Source organism: Myotis daubentonii, chromosome 13, assembly GCF_963259705.1.
Source record: "Myotis daubentonii chromosome 13, mMyoDau2.1, whole genome shotgun sequence".
NCBI classification, from domain to species: Eukaryota; Metazoa; Chordata; class Mammalia; order Chiroptera; family Vespertilionidae; genus Myotis; species Myotis daubentonii.
This window is the reverse complement of record NC_081852.1, coordinates 22,572,640-22,589,397: the sequence shown is the minus strand read 5'-3', so window position 1 is coordinate 22,589,397 and position 16,758 is coordinate 22,572,640. Positions and strand designations below refer to the sequence as shown.

Here is a 16,758-nt window from a genome sequence, read left to right as displayed (position 1 = left end):
CAACACAACTGCAGGCGCTTTGGGAGGGTCTCGTCAGACCTGGGCGAACGCACGAGGGTGGGGGTAGGAGAGGGCTCTCTGCCCCTAAACCCAGCGTAAGAGGAGGGAGAGGGCAGGGCAGAAGGCTCCAGAAGCACCTTGGCCACCGGGTGCAGCAAAACACAGCATTACGACCGTGGCAGTGTGGGGTCCAGGTCAGGCAGGGGTGAGAGCAGGGTGGGGAGTGGCACTTGCTGCTTATTTGGAAGTGGGTAGGAAAGCAGGGGGCTTCTAGGGCAAGTGGTCGATTGGGGGTTTGCGGGCATGGTGGGGGGCAGGCCTCCACACCCACAAGATGCCAAGGGATCCAGGCTGGTCGCTGCCTCTGTTGCAGTCTGCAGCACCTGCAGGGAGGGGAGCAGGGGTGGAAGGTTGGGATGGAGTCCCCTGGGACGGGGACCGGGGGAGCGGGGGAGCGGTGTCTGCGGCCCCGGCACTCACTCTGCCTCCGGCCCTGTCTCACCGCCTCCATTGCCCTTCCCTCCCAGGAGTACCTAAGCGGCTCTCTAGCAGCTCTGCACTCCAACCAGATAATTACCCTGAAGGTTTGTAGGTTCTCTTCCGGGCGGCCTCTGGCCCCGCTCTGCTGAGAGGCTCCTGGACTCAGAGGCCAACATTGCACGTCCTCGGGTCCCTGGTGGGAGGGGGCAGGGCTCTGGGTGCAGCAGCTGCCCCGGGAAGGCGGCCATGACCTAGAAAGACCATGATTAGGCACCCACACCCCCAGCTGGGCACATTCTCAGCCCAGGTGGCCTCTGGCTCTTAACACTCATCCCAGGGGCCTCGTGTGACTTAAAATGCTTTCCAAACAAAAGGTTGGTTAGATGCCATCTTTGTTTTCACTTGGGTCTAGCCCAGCCGGATCTGGCCCGTTTGAAATGAATAAAACTATTGAAAAAAAAGACCGTACCCTTTTATGTAATGATGTTTGCTTTGAATTTATATTAGTTCACACCAACACTCCATCCATGCTTTTGTTCCGGCCCTCCGGTCCAGTTTAAGAACCCATTGTGGCCCTCGAGTCAAAAAGTTTGCCCACCCCTGGCTAGAGCCAGTGGGTGCTCAGCTGCATGGGTAGAGAGATTGAAAGCAGCAAGATTGTCCAGAAATGGAAGTCACACGCAATACTGTGGTGGCAAGCTGCCTCTCCCAAACAAGTGGTTGGACATCCTTGTCCAGCCTCTATTTTCCAAGCCGGCCAGCCCCAGGGTGAGACCTGGGTAGCACTTATCTTATGCCCACACTGGCCACACCCTCAGTCGGTTCAGCTCCCGGGAACCGGGCTTGGCACTGCCCTCGACCACCTCCCCAGATTCGCTGACATCGGCCTTTCTCATTCAACCAAAAAGAGCACCCAGAGGCAGCCACACACCAGACTGGCTGCAAGTACCAATTTAGCTGGTCCTGTGGCTCCTGCGTAACCAGAGCCTCTGAGTCTCCCGCCCTCAGCCCAGCAGCCCCTGTCCACCACCAGGAATGCCAGCAGTGCAATGTTGGCTTGTGTGTCAGGCGGCTTTTTCGGCCCAGCGTGGCCACCGAGGGCAGGCCCAGGCAAGGAGGACCGCTCTCCCTGTTGGGGGATGCTGCTGGCCAACACCCCAAGGGCCGCTCCTCCTTTAAGGGACGGTGTACCCTCCAAGGGCAAGCTCAGCACTGCGCCCCCTAAGCCTCGGGAGTGCTGGGTCCGTGCCTCCCCTCCCTGTGCCTCACACTCGCTAATCTCTCTTCTCTCTATCTCTCCTCCGTTCCCTCTTGGCCGCCCTGCCTTCCTGGTGACTTTTGGCATCCTCCTGAACACCTGCGACCTTTGGCCTTTGCCCTCTGGCCTTCCAACTCATCTCTCTCCTCAGCTGCTGCCTCTCCTCAATTCAGTGCGACTGGCTCCACCCCCAGTCATTAAAAGGCGGACCTTCCAGGTAGACTATCTCCCTTTGCCCAGTCCTCCTGGGGCCTCCCCGGGGGCTCTGCAAGTCCCTGGGCCTGAGAGGCCAGCGGGGGCTACAGACAAGACAGAACCTCACTGTCTTTTGGTTAAATTAAACCAGACAGGAATGGACCGGTCAATGCCATAGACCCAGAGACACACACCACCCGGCCCAGCAGACCCCCAGCTCCTACTGCCCATCACTACCCACAGGAGCCACCACCACAGCCGTCAGTGCTGCCAGCCACCGTGTCCACATGCCACAGGCCTGGTTCCACTTCAGCCGCTCAAGTTTCCTGACCCGGGCATGGTCATCCTTATTTCTCAGATGAGGAAGTCAGGGCTCAGAGGCGTTAAGTGCGTTGGCCAACGCCACACAGTACATGGCAGGGCACCCAGGCTCTCTGTCTCTTACCAGCTCTGTGATTCGGGGCAAGTTACTTAGCCTTTCTGCGCCTCGGCTTTCTCATTTGTAAAATGAAGCCAATAACAGTTCCCACTGCCTCGGGTCGCTGGGCATGCAAAGTACTTAGACGAGTTCCTAGCACAGTGTCATTGCTAGGTTACATTGAGGCTCAGAGAGAAGGGAATTTGTGCCCCAGACAGCAAGAGGCAGGATGGGAATTGGCAGCAGATCTTCAGACCCCCCACCCACCCAGGGCTCTCTCCGTTGGCCCTACACCCTTTATATTTAGAAATGCAGATTGCTCAGCATCTGATCACTTGTAACCTGAGTTTGAGGAGGGAGGGAGTTTGCAGAGGGAATGTAGCCCACAATCAACAGGTGTAATCACTGTGGGCAACGGATTCCTTCTTCCTGCCTTACCACCCCAGTGAGGCTGGGTAGGACCAGGTCACACAGAACGAGAGACCTCAGACCCAGGGTTCAGGCTAAGGCACTGCAGCTCGATTCCAGGCCAGGCAGCCCGCGGCTGCCACCCACACCCCTAGCCTTCTTTACACTGCGCAGGGGGTACCCCCAAGGCCACAGGGATGCTGGGAGGGACAGGGCTCAGAGATGCTCTCTGTGAGCCTGACAGCATGGCCTGGCGCCACCATCTGCCCTGACTCAGGAGTCCAGAGGCCTGCATGTCAGGCACCTGGTAGAACAAGGCTGAAAAAATCACTCCAATTAACAACTAAAAATACAGAGGGACACGTGATGGGTGTGTCGCCTGAGCCTGTGTATCCCCTTACACCAGCCAAACCCTCGAGAGCCTCCATGTGCTCCGAGTGCTTACCCCAAGCATGGCTCTTCAGGGGGCCCGCTGGCAGCTCAGAGAAGCACCCGGCCCGCCCCACTGTCCCCCACCCCCACCCGTGCCAGACCCCACCCCAGGAGAGCCAGACCCCACCCCAGGAGAGCCGAGCCCTTGCTCTCAGAGCAGCCATTCACCTCAACCCAAGCGGCCTCCTCCGGGCCTCAGCTGCCTCAGCTGCCTTAGCTGCTACTGTGGAGCCCTCGCTGGTTCCAGGCACTGTCGTAAGAATTCTACGTGGATCATCTCATGTAATCCCACACCGGCCGCCGCCCGTGGCGGTCCAACCGTCATCATCCCCACCTTTCAGATGAAGAAATCGGGAGGGGCCCAGGCATGTTACTGCCTCCCTTTTCCAGAGCAAGGGGTGGGCGAGCCAGAACTCTCTGTGCTGCCCTGGCCTGGTTTCCAAAGCAGAGAGAGACGGGTAGCGGCCCCTGTTCTGCCTGCTGCAGCTTCGGCCCGTCAGCCATGGTGGGACATAAAAAGGTTTGTCCCCTTCCTATCAATAAACCAATATTGATTTGACAGGCTCTGTATGATACTTAAACACTGGGTCTAATATTAGTTGAAACAGGACACTGTATAAGAGAGACGATGTGCTTAGCAGATGGTGTTGGACGTCACTTCCAACCTGTAAAAAGTTGGGCGATGAGCAGTGTTTGCTGGGGGCTTATTTGGAATGAATAGGCATAGTCTGGAGTTCCGAGTTGGGGTCCTGCCTTCCCCCTGAATTCTCATGTGACCTTGATCAGGGAACTCAACCTCCCTGAGCCTGTTTTCTGTAAAGTGGGACCTGTGACCCTTTTCTGCACCTGCCTCCTCCACTGGGAGCACTCAGTGCCCTCACGCAGCTTCCCGGGTGTGGCAGGATGAAGCCCGGGGCCCAGAGTAGCTCTGCCGGGTGCCACCTGCCCTAGGGTGTCCCAGTTAAGAGATGGCTCAAGCAGGAGCTGCTAAAACAGTGGTTCTCAACCTTCTGGCCCTTTAAATACCGTTCCTCATGCTGTGACCCAACCATAAAATTATTTTCGTTGCTACTTCATAACTGTAATGTTGCTACTGTTATGAATCATAATGTAAATATCTGATATGCAGGATGGTCTTAGGCGACCCCTGTGAAAGGGTCGTTCAACCGCCAAAGGGGTCGCGACCCACAGGTTGAGAACCGCTGTGCTAAAATCTGACAGTTCTCCTCCTGGGTTGTGCACTCCTGTTTACAATCATCATTTCCCGCTGTAGAGTTTGCAGGAAGCATCATCAGCTCCCCTTTTATACCGGGAAGCAGGAATCAGACAGGCTTGCTGAGATCCCCCTCAGCAGGGTGGGCGGGCCTGGAACTCAGGCCGCCTGCGTCCCCTGCAGCCCAGCCTGGGGCTCCCACACCTGCCAGGCTGTTCTGTGTTAGTCTGTCTGCAGGGTGGGCCCCTTGTCACAAGACCTGAGCCAAGAGCATCCCTGGAGCGCTCCCTTAGGATAACTCTGACCGGTCCCCAGCCCCAGGCTCTCTCTCCTCCTGAGGGAACATGAAGCTGCCCCTGCCTCCCAGGCCCTCATCATCCTCATGCAACTGGAGAACTCGTGCCCCACCTGAAGGGGGCGCCGTTCCTCGACCCAGGCCATGATTGCCCCCGGGAATGTGGGCCTAGCTGCCAGGGCTCCCAGTTTTTCATCAGAACCCATCAATCCAATTTTTTTACTTAAAATCTCTTGCCCAGTTGTTGAGTGAGCCCAACAAAAGTCTATGACCTCTGACCTAAGGATCGGATTTGATGCTCTGGGCCAGATCATCCAAAATGGCAAAGAGCTGCCTTAGGAAAGGAGGGACCGCTGTTCTCATTCAGCAGCTGAGAGGCCAGGATGCAGAGAGAGGACGTGGCTTGCCACACGGCTTGAGCGGAGGCAGGCCCCAGTCCCAGGCTGCCTAGGGGACTCTGGCGCCCTGGCCAGGCTGAGAGCAGACCTTCCACCGGGGGTCACCTCGCTCACCCCTCTGCCTCTGCCACCGCAGCAGGGCTGTCACACTGGGAACAGCAAGTCCTCTCTGGAAGCCCCTCCTCTTAGGGGCCCAATGTCTTGGCCGTCTCCTTGCTGCCACAGTCCCTGCATGTAGTCACCTCTGCAGCAGCCTCGCCATCACGCCACCACCGCCTCCCCACCAGAGCCCACGCAGGCCTTCACGGGTGCATGGCACTGGGGCGGGAACCGCTCTACAGCCTGGGGTCTCTCTCTAACACTCGTTTCCATGAATCTCAGGGTGAACAGGGCCAGGCCGGCATCCAAGGCCCACCAGGGCCTCCAGGCCCCCCTGGACCAAGTGGACCTCTGGGGCATCCAGGACTGCCAGGGCCCATGGGGCCACCTGTGAGTACCCCCTCCCTCTCTCCACGGCCTCTTCTCCCAAGGTTTGTTCTAAGAAGTCTCTGGAAGCATCCAAACTTTGCATAACCAACAGGAACCTGTGTCCCAGCCGAATGGCCAAAGGATCTTGGCAAGGCCATTGCACATGGGTGGCCTATGCAAGGAGCTTGCCCATCCCTCCCACACATACCTGCTGCACTCCGATTCTGAAAACACACCTCCTGGGGCCATGTCCTCAACTCCAGCCATTGCTTTCTAGGGAGGAAGTCACTAACAGGCTACCCCCAGCCCTGCAGAAAGGGAAAAACGTCTCCAGGGCCACCTCTGATGCCCATTCCCTGACCCCTGGGCTTAGGAGAACCTGAGTTGGGGCCAGTGAGTTCTGACAAAGGGTTGTCCCACCAGCTGGCACCCCTAACACACATGCCTTTTCTGGTGTGTGCAGGTTTCCCACTTCTAAGCCACCACCTGGATGCCAGGTCAGCCAGGGGTCCCTGCATCGAGCCTGAGGACTGGCAGCGGCCCAGGGGGGTTAGCAGGCACCCCACCTCCAGGCAAGACCACACACAGGTGGCTATTTAAGCCCAGTGGCCACCAAGTCATCCATTCCCAAGCCCTGGCTAAGCCCTGGATCTTTCTCAACCCAATTTAGTGCGAAAAAAAAGCAGCAGGGCAGGAGAACAACCCAGCAGGCATCTGGACTTCTTTGGAGAAAATGGGTTCTCAATCCAGAGCTAAGACTAATGGCATCTGTTACTGGAGGGACAGGGTGAAGGACAAAGTCTGCTGAATAATGTTTTCCCATGTGGCTAACACGCAGAAAAACCTGGGTTTCCTTCTTATGACTGAAACCTCATACATTCATCAGGAAACGTTTGGGATATAGGCAAAGAAAAGGTTTTCCATGGTCTCTTTTCCCATATTCAGAATTCAGCATCATTCCCATTTTGGAGAGTCCTTCCGTGTTAGATATATCTGCACCTGAACATTTCCAGGTTGATAATGTTCTTTCTGATACAGCAGTTTGTACCCTGTTACTTTCCCATTTGCCATCATAAGCACGCCCTTTCCCACATCAGGCGTCTCCCAGGACATGGCTCTTAGGGCTGCCGGGCCTACTGAGAGCAGTTAATGAGTCCCTTCGGCGATCGGTCTCCTTGAACATGAATGCCTGCACACCTGATTGTCACTGGGAAGGAGCCCCCAGGAGAAATTGCTGAGTCACGACCTCCCTTCCAAATGGCCCTCAATGAGCACAGTCCCATCCGGGTCTCTTGGCTTCACCCCTAGCCCCTCAGCCGCCTCAGCTGCCCATGCTGAGGCTCAGTGTGGGGTCCCCTGGGCTGGGCGACAGCTCCGGCTGAGTGGCACCCGGCTTGGCCGGAAGGGGGCACAGCCGTGTGGAACTAGCTTGCTGGGGCTTGGCTCTCCTGCCCAGTTTGACCCCCTGCACGGATTTTAAATTTTTCCATCGTTTCTCCCAGGACCTCAGGGAAGGAGATTAGTCTCACTTTCATGGGTTTCTAGATGGGAAAATGGAAAACCTGAAAGGAAGTGAAATTTAGGGAACTGAACCAAACTAAGCTGGGAAAACCAAAGAAGTGCTCAAAACCCACTGGCTGCCCTCCCCAAACACATTGGGCTCCCACTCCCTGAACCCCAGCCAGATGGTTTTCTTTGTTAGGTTTTTTTATAAAGGAAAAAAAAAACAGTGTGTTTTTAAACCAATTGAAACACCCCAGACTCCAGCATCAGGGTTTTCTGAAGCCCGTGTTTGCCATCCAGACCCGCTCCCACCACCGTGTGGAGACAGCACCTCTTCCCTCGCCTCTCCCTCGGGCTCCTGCAGGCCCTGGGCCCGCGCCACCTCCCCACTGCGGGCTGCCATGGTCACAGCGCCCGGTGGGACGGAGACGAAGGGCTCCCCCGCAGGCTGGCAGGGCCAAAGGCAAAATCATGACTGCTGGGCAAGGCCGGCTTTCCAGGGAGGGGTCCCAATTAGGAGGTGGGCGGGTGGGGATCTGGACCAAACCACACTGTCGACTTAACATGATGCCACTGACCTATTTTCCAGTGGGCAAACCCAGAGAAGATGCCCACGGCACCACATGGCTCTGGAGAGGGACACCAGCCTGGTGTCCCCATGTGCCCTCGGCAGGTTTCAGACACCCTCCCAGGAGCCTCCGATCTGTTCGCTAGCACATCCAGAGCCCCTTAGAGCTCTTCAAGCACCGCTCCGCCCCGGCATCCCCTGTAAACATGGCCAACCTCAACTGTTTACCTGTGGAACCCACCTCCACTCACCTTTCTCTTGCTTCCGCAGGGCTTTCCTGGGCCTCCTGGACCGAAGGTGAGGGCCCTTCGGGGTGCCACACTGAGCGGGTGGGAGAGTTCCCCGCAGGAGGAGGGGCAGGCAGTACTGAAGGGTTCTGCGTAGGAGCTGAGAGGGAGCTGAGCTGAGAGATGGATCAGGCTTGACTCACTCCCAAACCACTGCCCCCCTGGGAACTGGTTGGGTCCGGCAAGGATGGACCATTTGTGTGCTCGGCTGACCAAGTCCTATGGCTGGTCCCACCCCCAAGGAGCTTACAGTCTGGTTGGAAACTCAGGGTTGATGCCCAGGACACTGTCGCAACATCCCAATAAAAGTGTTTCATAAGGGGTCAGACTGGAGGGACCTTCGGGGTCATCTGGTCTCTTCTGAAACCGTATCTGGGAGCTCACGATGTCCAACAGACTCTCCCTCTGAAGCGGGGAACCTCAGCCTCTGAGGATGAGAAGCTGCGAAGCCCAACCATTTTACAAATGATGCTGAAGGCCCGGGGCAAAGTGACGGGTCCAAGTTTTCGACAGAGAATCGGTGGTGGAACCAAAACTGAAACTCAGGTCTCCTGCCAAGTTGACTTGTTCTGAGGAGCAGAACAGCCTCTGATATTGTTCCAGGGTTGGCTGCGCGTGGAGGTCGGAGGATTTAGACGTGGGGAGGAAGAGGGATGGGAATGTGAGGGGAGCAGCAGGAGCTGAGGTTGGGCATTAGGAAAACCCCTCTCACCATCTTCTCTTTGTCTCTCCCCACCGCCTCCAGGGAGACCCAGGGATCCAGGGCTACCATGGCCGGAAGGTAAGAAGTGGAGGGAGGGGAAGACCTCACCCCACAGCAGTAACTCAAGTGGGATCTCACCATGGTGCACACAAGCATAATTTTGCACAAACACTCACCCAGCGTGAGCTTAGTAATGCATGTGAGGTTGGCTGGACAGAGGTCATGTCTCCACTCGGGGAAGCAGGAGGCTGAGGAGGGGACAGGGCCTTGGGCAAATCAGTGGTCTGGCTGGACCTTTGACCCAGAAGGGTCTCCCCCGCCAACCTGGTGGCAGAATCTGTACCCAGGCGCCTCTGGCTCTCCAGGCAGAGCTCCATGTTGAGTAGGGTTGGGGAGATGGGGTAGGGTCCCAGCCCCGCTCTCTGGCAGCTCACAGGCCAGAGAGATGGGATTCCTGCACCAATAACCCTGGTGAAGGTTGTCTGTGCTGGTTGTTGCCATCACAAAGGGCTGTGTGAATACAGGGTGGTGGAGAGATTACGTCCCGGCTGGCAGGAGTTGAAAAGTCTTCTGGGAGGTGACAGCCTATGAGCTCGGTCCTGGTGAATGGGTAGGTTAGCCATTGCTGTGTAACGAACCATCCCAAACATACTGGCTTGAAATGACGATTTCTTTCTCATGATTCTGTGGGTTGGCCATCTGAGAGCACCGCTGGTCTCCCCTGGGCTCATTCACACATCCACACTGCATGACGGATGGAAAGGCCAAGACGGCCGCCTCCACATGTCTGGTGATTGGCGCTGGCTGTGGGCGGGCTGCCTCTGTTCTCCCTCCACTGGCATCTCAGCCCCCAGTGGACTAGACAGGTTTCCTTACAGTGCAGCAGGCCCAGGGCAGTGTTCAAAATGGGCGAGTCCCGGTGCACTGGCCTCACATTATCTGATGTCCTGTCGATCAGAGCAAGTCCCATGGCCAAGTCATGTGAGCGGCGGGAGGGGACTCAGCTTCCACTTCTTGGGGGAGGAGTGGCAAAGCATCTGTGGCCATTTTCAATCCCCACTGGGGTCCTTCAATCAGCAAATTTCAAGGGAAATGGCATTTTAGACAGGGAAACTATTTGAACCAAGGCCCAGTGGTGGTCTTTTCAGTAACTATGAAAACAAAAATAACCTTACTAAAAGTCACCACTTACTGAATGCCCGCCATGTTGCCAGGCTGTTCTTCAATGTGGCCTGCATCATTTTGGTCCTAAAACCTCCCTATGAGGCTGCATGTCCAGGTCTGGGCCCTTCTCATGCTACCACCTGCTACATGGAGCCCATCCGGCCTGCAGACCCTGGCTGGGAAGCCTCTAGAGCAGTGGTTCTCAACCTTCTGGCCCTTTAAATACAGTCCCTCATGTGGTGACCCAACCATAAAATTATTTTCGTTGCTACTTCGTAACTGTAATGTTGCTACTGTTATGAATCGTCATGTAAATATCTGATATGCAGGATGGTCTTAGGCGACCCCTGTGAAAGGGTCGTTTGACCGCCAAAGGGGTCGCGACCCACAGGTTGAGAACCGCTGCTCTATAGGGAGATCCAGGGAAAGGAAAGAGGCAGGACGGAAAGGGGGACACACGGGGGTGGGGAGGGGAGGCGGGGGTGTGGAAAGGGAAGAATCATTCCTGAGAAGCACATTCCACACACTCCGTAATCCGGATCATTTTATGGGCGTTTGGTGGGTGAGATGGCGAGGCCTGAGAGTTCTGTAATTAGTTCTGCATAAACTGAGAAGTTTGCATTGTGTCAGGAAGTGGAAATTATAGCCCCCGCGGTTGTCTCCATCCACTCGCACAGACTCACAAAATTTACTGCCTCCTGGTGCAGAGCAGGGTCGGTTTTCCCATTAGCGGCCACACCAGTTCTTTCAAGCAGAGGAGTGAGAAACTGTAGGGCCAGCAGAGGTGGCCCTAGGATCGTGGTGATGCCCACATCCAGCATCCACACCATGCCATGGCCGTGTCTGTATTCTCCTGCCAACTGCGAGTCTGGTTCACCCAGAAAGGAGCTTGGGGGATTGTTGTCCTAAGAGGACTCCGCTTAGGGCTGGGGTATCATGATGATAGAGGCCCTGGTCCCATGAGGGCAGCCATCCTGGGCTCAGACGGTGGGACAGATCATTCAACCCTGACTGCATTGCATTTGCAAGAAAACCGCTGTGGTGCTGCTGACAGGGGGAAGCTCCTGGCCCCAGGAAGCCTGCTCTGGGGAGAGACAGCTCAGAGCTGCGAGAGAGGCTCCACATGGAAGGACTGTCCCAGTGCTGACGGGTACCTTTGCAGGGAGCTCCCTGTCACCGGCGGGGTTCGGGTAGGGTCTGCCATGTGTTGAGCAGCTTCTAGATCAGATGGGAGACAGGATTAAAATCCCTTCCTGCTCAGGGAAACCATGGCTTCCTGGGGACAGAGTCGGCTCCATCTCCATAGAGAGCGCCCCTGGCTGTGGAAGGAGTGTGAATCTCCTCCAGCCTTTGTCCAGGTCTTTCTTCACCTGCATCAGGCTTGTGACAAGCATCACCACTTTTTTTTTTAAATCCTCAGCCAAGGACATGTTCATTGATCTTTAGAGAAAGTGATGAAGAGAGAGAGAGAGAGAGAGAGAGAGAGAGAGAGAGAGAGAGAGAGAGATGAGAGAAGAAACATAGACGTGAGAACAGGACATCAATTACTTGCCTCCCGTATGTGCCCTGATGGGGACTCGAACCCAGGACCTTTCGGTGTATGGATGACGCTCCAACCAAGCCACCTAGCCAGGGCACAAGCGTCACCCCTTGTAGATCTACGAGGAACTGAGAAGGCCCTTCTTCCCCTGCTCAGCTCTTGCTCCTCGCCCTTCCTTTCTCTGTCAGACCACCCCCAAGCATCCTTCCTTTGCCCATCATTTCCCTGTTACTCTCTTCTCCCCTCTCTGCTCTCTGCTTGGAGTAAGGCACGGGAAGGAGGCCCCTGATTACAGGTGCTGAGACGAGTTGGCTCCCCACTCCAGGTGGGAACACAGGGCTGGGCCAGGGGCCAGGCTGTGAGGGGGACCTGCGGGGTAACCAAGGGACCCTCCGCATCTGCTTCGATCGCTGTGCCCCAGCGACGTGACACCATGTGGGGAGGCCTCTCTTCCAGCATGGGGTGGAACTTAGCTCTCAGCAGAGATGTTTCTCAGCCCATGAACTTTGCTAATGATTAGCTCCATCCACCCCCTCTCCCCAGCAACTGGACCCAACCTGGCAGCCTCCCAGAGGCCAGCCTGCCAGCAGGGCAGGCTCTGCCCCAGCTCCTCAGGATCTAAGCCCGGTGTGGCCAGAGGGCCCTGTGCTGCCCCAGCCCCGCTCAGGGCCAGCCCCGCCGCCCAGACACTGCGAGTATTGTTGTGCGCCCATGTGGTACCTATTTGATCCAAATTTATGACGCCAATCTCCTTTAAATATGTTGCAAGACACAAAGTGTGTTTAAAACATTACAACCCTGGCTCTCTTTCAAGGGGATTGACGAGGATTGTCAGACCGTATGTGGATCACAAACCCAGTGAGGGCTTATCTCTAAGCAATCGGAGCTGGTCAGTCTGTCTCCGCAGGGGGGGTGCGTCTGACGCATGTGGTGGTCTGGGTGTTAAGTCCCCGGGTTTGCATGAAGGACTGTGGCTGCGGGCACGCTCCCTTCCACAGCTGTGGGCTGTGCGTTTTCAGACCAGAGGAGGCGGGATGTGAGAACCTCGTGCTAGAGCCGCTGGTAACTGCAGTCACCCCTCCTGGAGGCTCCTGGCTCCCCAGAAACAGGGACTCCCAGGGGAGCAGGCCCATGAGCCCTGTGGTTGGATGGCTAGGACACTGAGGTGGGGGTTGTCAGGAGTGGAAGCTCAGCCACGCGGCCCGTCTCAGTCCTTCTACGAGAGGATGTGTCCATTCTGATCTGCCGGTCAGAGCAAGGGGCCATGTGGTGGACACACTCCCGTAGAATGGCGATTAGCATTATTACAGCTATGTTACGGGGCCTCTTCAACATGCCAGTTTGTGAATAAGGCACTGGGCACGCATCAGCTTACTAGATTTTTATAACAACCCTCTGAGGTGCGTTCTATCCTCATCCCCAATTGGCAGATGAACAAACTGAGGTTCATGAAGGTGTACCCTCGAAGGTCCACAGCCAGGAAGTGGTGGAGTCAGGTCTGTCCCACCCAAAGCCTTGCTCTGAATGACTGCCACCTGGGCCTTACAGCTGGGGGTCCCCAGGGTTCCCAGTAGGCAGGTCTCCCTCCACTAGGAGAAAAGGAGGTGAGTGTTGAGCTCTTTTCCTTCTTGTGAGGAAAGGTGGTGGCTGGATCCGGGCCTTTCTCTGCGCCCCCCGGCTCTCTGTGAGCAGTACGTGGAGTGTCGACGGCAGAAAGCATGGGGTGCGCGGTGCATTTTAGTTGAAGAACCAAAGGAGTGTGGTGTTTTTTCCACTGGCACCGATTTCGCCTCGGTGATTCCTGCAGGGAGTTGGCATGGTCCCGGGGCTTCCAATAGAGCCAGGAGGAGGCAGCTTGGCTCAGCCCCACACTGCAGCTATTCCGGAACCTTCCTGCACCCCTCTGGCCCCCAGAGGACCTGCGCACCCCCAGGCTTCTCTCGGGCTCACAGGCAGAGTGCTTCGTCCAGATGAAGCCATGGATACAGAAACGTCTGGGATGGGGACAGCACTCTTTCAAAGCCGCGAAATCCCAGTGGGGACAGCCAGGCCATTTAAATTGAGGCCGATCAGGGAGCTGAGGCATGGGCTCCAGATCTGAGGCTGACGGGCTCCCACTCTGCCGGTTTCCAGCCCCAGCCTCCGCTCTCTGGGCCCCATTTCTCCTGCACTCCAAAGTCCACGGATTAATTAGAGCTGACTTTTCTTTTTGGAACTAACTACAAAATCACCCGATCTCAAATCGAGATTACAAGCCAGCCGCCCTTCCAAAGCCCTGGCCTTCGATGGGGCGCCTGACCCGGTAATTCCCCAGATCACTTCCTGCCAGCCCCAATTACCGGAGGGCCTGGCATTTCCGTGGCCCCGGGCCTCCCTGCTCCGGAGGTGCTAGAGCAGGAACAGGGCACTGAGCTGCCCTCTTCCCGGAAGGCAGTCCTGGGAACGCTGTAGGTGAGAGAAAGACCTTGGCCCTCCTCACCCGCATCTTCCAGCCCAGGAAAGGGCCCGGTCCAGGCCTGAGGCCAGAGCTGCCTGCTGGCCTCCCCCCAGCCCTCCACTCCCCGCTCAGACAGGTCTTCTCCTCCCTGCAGAGAACAAAGAGTCTGTGTGTGGAGCTGCCTCGGCCCTGGGCCCCCCACCCAGCGTTAGGGAGGTCCATTCATCTCCCCGAGCTTCTCTGGCCTGACCTTTGCTGGGCTGGGGAGCTGACCTTGAAGCCCCCACCTCCTTCCAGACTATGTTTTCTTGCCAAGTCCCTGCCCCGCTTGTTCCACAAACAGTAAATCACCAATTAAGAGGCCACTCCCCCTGGACGGGAGCAAGGCCAGCTTGTGCTCCAGGGAGCTCGCTTCCATCCTGCCGTCTGGGTAAAGGATGGGTCCTCACCTGGAGGCCAGGACCAGCATAGAGAACCTATTGATGCTGCAGTGAGAGCGCAGGCAGGGCCCAGCTGAGAGTCAGTGACCTTGTGAAGTCCTGGCTGGGACAGGTCCTCAAGGTCATTCAGGGCACCCTCACCCCCCACACACACACACCCACCCACCCACCCACCTGTGCTCACCCAGAGCTTTCTTAGCCACGACAAATGGAACCCACCCCTCCCAGGCCGGCCATCAGGCATTGGTTCTCGGCACCACAGTTAAAGAACCAGGTGGTGGGGTCGGCGCCGCCTGTGGGTCACAAGCCTGGTCCCACAGCAGCCTGTGCCACCCATGCTCTGTGCCCCTGGGGCAAGAGCCTTTGTAACACCCAGGCACCCACTCCCCAGCTGGAGGACGCCAGACCCAGTGGCTGACACCCACCCAGAGGCTCCCGGTTGGGAGGACCTGGGAAGGCAGAGATAGCGGGGTAAAGGGGCGGGGGGCTTTGGCAGACTATGGGAGCTCCCTCCCACCTAAGGTAAGCGGTGAGTTAGTGGGTCTAAATTCAGCACGATTCCAAACTTAACCTCTTAAAAGGAACTTTTTTAAGAAGAAAGCCGGGAAAGGACCCTCTAGATGTGCCCTCGCTGAGACGGGCCACCAGGGAAAGCTGTGTGCACAGGCATGGGCCTCCTCGGACCGCTGGCTGCCTCCTCCCTGCAGACAGGCATGCTTGCCACAGCCACCCCGAGTCCTTGACAGTGGCTCTCACCCCTCTTTCACCTCGGCCACCGTCCAGGAACCAGCGCTTTCTGTTAGGACAGCACCGTCCCCAGTTCAGAGGTCAGGCTGGCGCACGCCCGTGGAGACAGGCCCTGGAGAAAGGAGGCTGATGAGCGTGGACTGAGCCCGCAGGGTGGGTCAGCGGAGGGCGCCCCTGCTTCCTGCCCGGCAAAGGGCTGGGAGGGAGGGAGGCCCTGAGAATGGGGATCAAGGGAGCCTGAGTCGTTTGCAGAATTAAGAGACTTGACCCAGGAGGGAGGGAGGGGGCAAAGGTCAGCCACGCTAATGAGGAGGGCTGCCTCCTTAGGAGGCTCCCAGGGGCCGGATTTCCCTGGAGGGCATGGCTATGTCTTTACAGACAAACCCACATGCGCTGAAGACCAGCCCAATTAGCCGGAAGCCCTCACTCCCAGCGCCTGCTCTGCATGGCTCCTGTGGAGACGGGAGACGGGCGCCCGGAGCCCACCCTCCTCCCTGCTGAGGCACAGGAAGCTGTCTGTCTCTTGGGGGCAGGAGGAGAAGGCAGAGAGCCTCCCAGAGCCGCAGTGTTACCCAGAGCTAACCTGCTCCACCAGGGAGCCCTGTCCTGGACCTGCCGACAGACCCAGTGTCCCCTCCCTGGCCGTGGCCTCTCTCCCTCCTAAGGGTCTCCCACAGGCAGGGCTGGGGGCGATGCAGAAGATGGGGGAGCAGGAGTGGCTGGAAAGCATCTAATCTCACTTTGCAGGTAGGGGTCCTGGGCCCGGAGAGAGAACAGGGTTTATCTGGAGTCACACAGGTAGCCTTTCCTGACTCCATCAGCTCCTCAACATGGAGGTGGGAAGGGGAGACAGGGCATGGAGGGAAAGACAGGGGCAGGGCAGGGCAGGACAAATGGGAAATCCCTGGGTAGTCAGGGACCCCCCAAGCTGACCTCCCACTTGTACCTCTACCCCACCCCCCAGGGACTCTGTCTGGTGTCCTAGAGGCTGAGTCAACCCATTTGGGTTGATTGGCATGTTAGCAGGGCCTCCTGGTCCTAAAGGAAAGAGTGACAAGAGCCTCAGCTGGTTCTCCTGGGAAGGGGTTGGAGGCCTGACGAGGTCCTGGGGTGCCCTCTGCTGGCCACATAGCAGACCCGCACTGGCAGGCAGGGCCCTGCCCAGTGCTTTTCTCTGGGCACCTATGGTTAAAGACCACCCCAGGGCTCTGGGCTGAGCTGCCCTCACAGGCCTGGCCCACTCCTTCATGCCTGTGGGGCACAGACCCAGGGCCCTCCAGCAAAGAGGACGTTGCCTGCTTTCAGCCTGCAGAGGGTGTTTAACAGAAGCAGGTAGAACACCAGCCCAGCCAACGCAGGGGTTGGCCTGGAGAAATGGGTACCTGGGCTTTGGCAGACAAAAGACCTATGTTCACTTCCCTGCTCTGCATGACCTTGACAATCGTACCCGGCCTCTCTGAGCTAGTTTCTTCACCGGTGAAGCAGGAGTAACATCCACTCCCACTCCAGAGTGGATTCCTGGACAGTGAGTAGAAAGATGAAAAGCCCTTAGCCCGGTGCCAGACACATGGCAGATGCAGTAAATTGCCATGCCTTTCTCGGCTCTTTCCCATAAGAGGGGTTCCCCAGGATTAGGTGGCTAGGGCAGACCTGGGCCACTGGCTTATCTGCTGTGGTCACTGCCTGTGGCTCAGGGATCCTGGTGAGTGAGGATGAGAAAGGGCTCCTGGGTTTGGAGCTAAAGATTCTGAGCCTTTAGCAGAATTCAGAGACTTGTCCCCGAGAGAATGGAGGTGAGGCACCC

At 57.3% G+C, this 16,758-nt stretch overlaps 1 protein-coding gene across 1 annotated transcript in view; it reads left to right on the top strand.

Annotated features, from left to right (window-relative positions):
• COL13A1 (collagen type XIII alpha 1 chain) overlaps window positions 1-16,758 on the top strand; it is a 62,367-nt gene that overhangs the window by 6,230 nt on the left and 39,379 nt on the right. Inside the window, exons 5-8 of the mRNA XM_059661974.1 lie at window positions 1,890-1,955; window positions 5,479-5,586; window positions 7,907-7,933; window positions 8,669-8,704. Of these exons, the coding sequence (XP_059517957.1) occupies window positions 1,890-1,955; window positions 5,479-5,586; window positions 7,907-7,933; window positions 8,669-8,704 (237 nt within the window). The remainder of the gene's footprint in view (window positions 1-1,889; window positions 1,956-5,478; window positions 5,587-7,906; window positions 7,934-8,668; window positions 8,705-16,758) is intronic.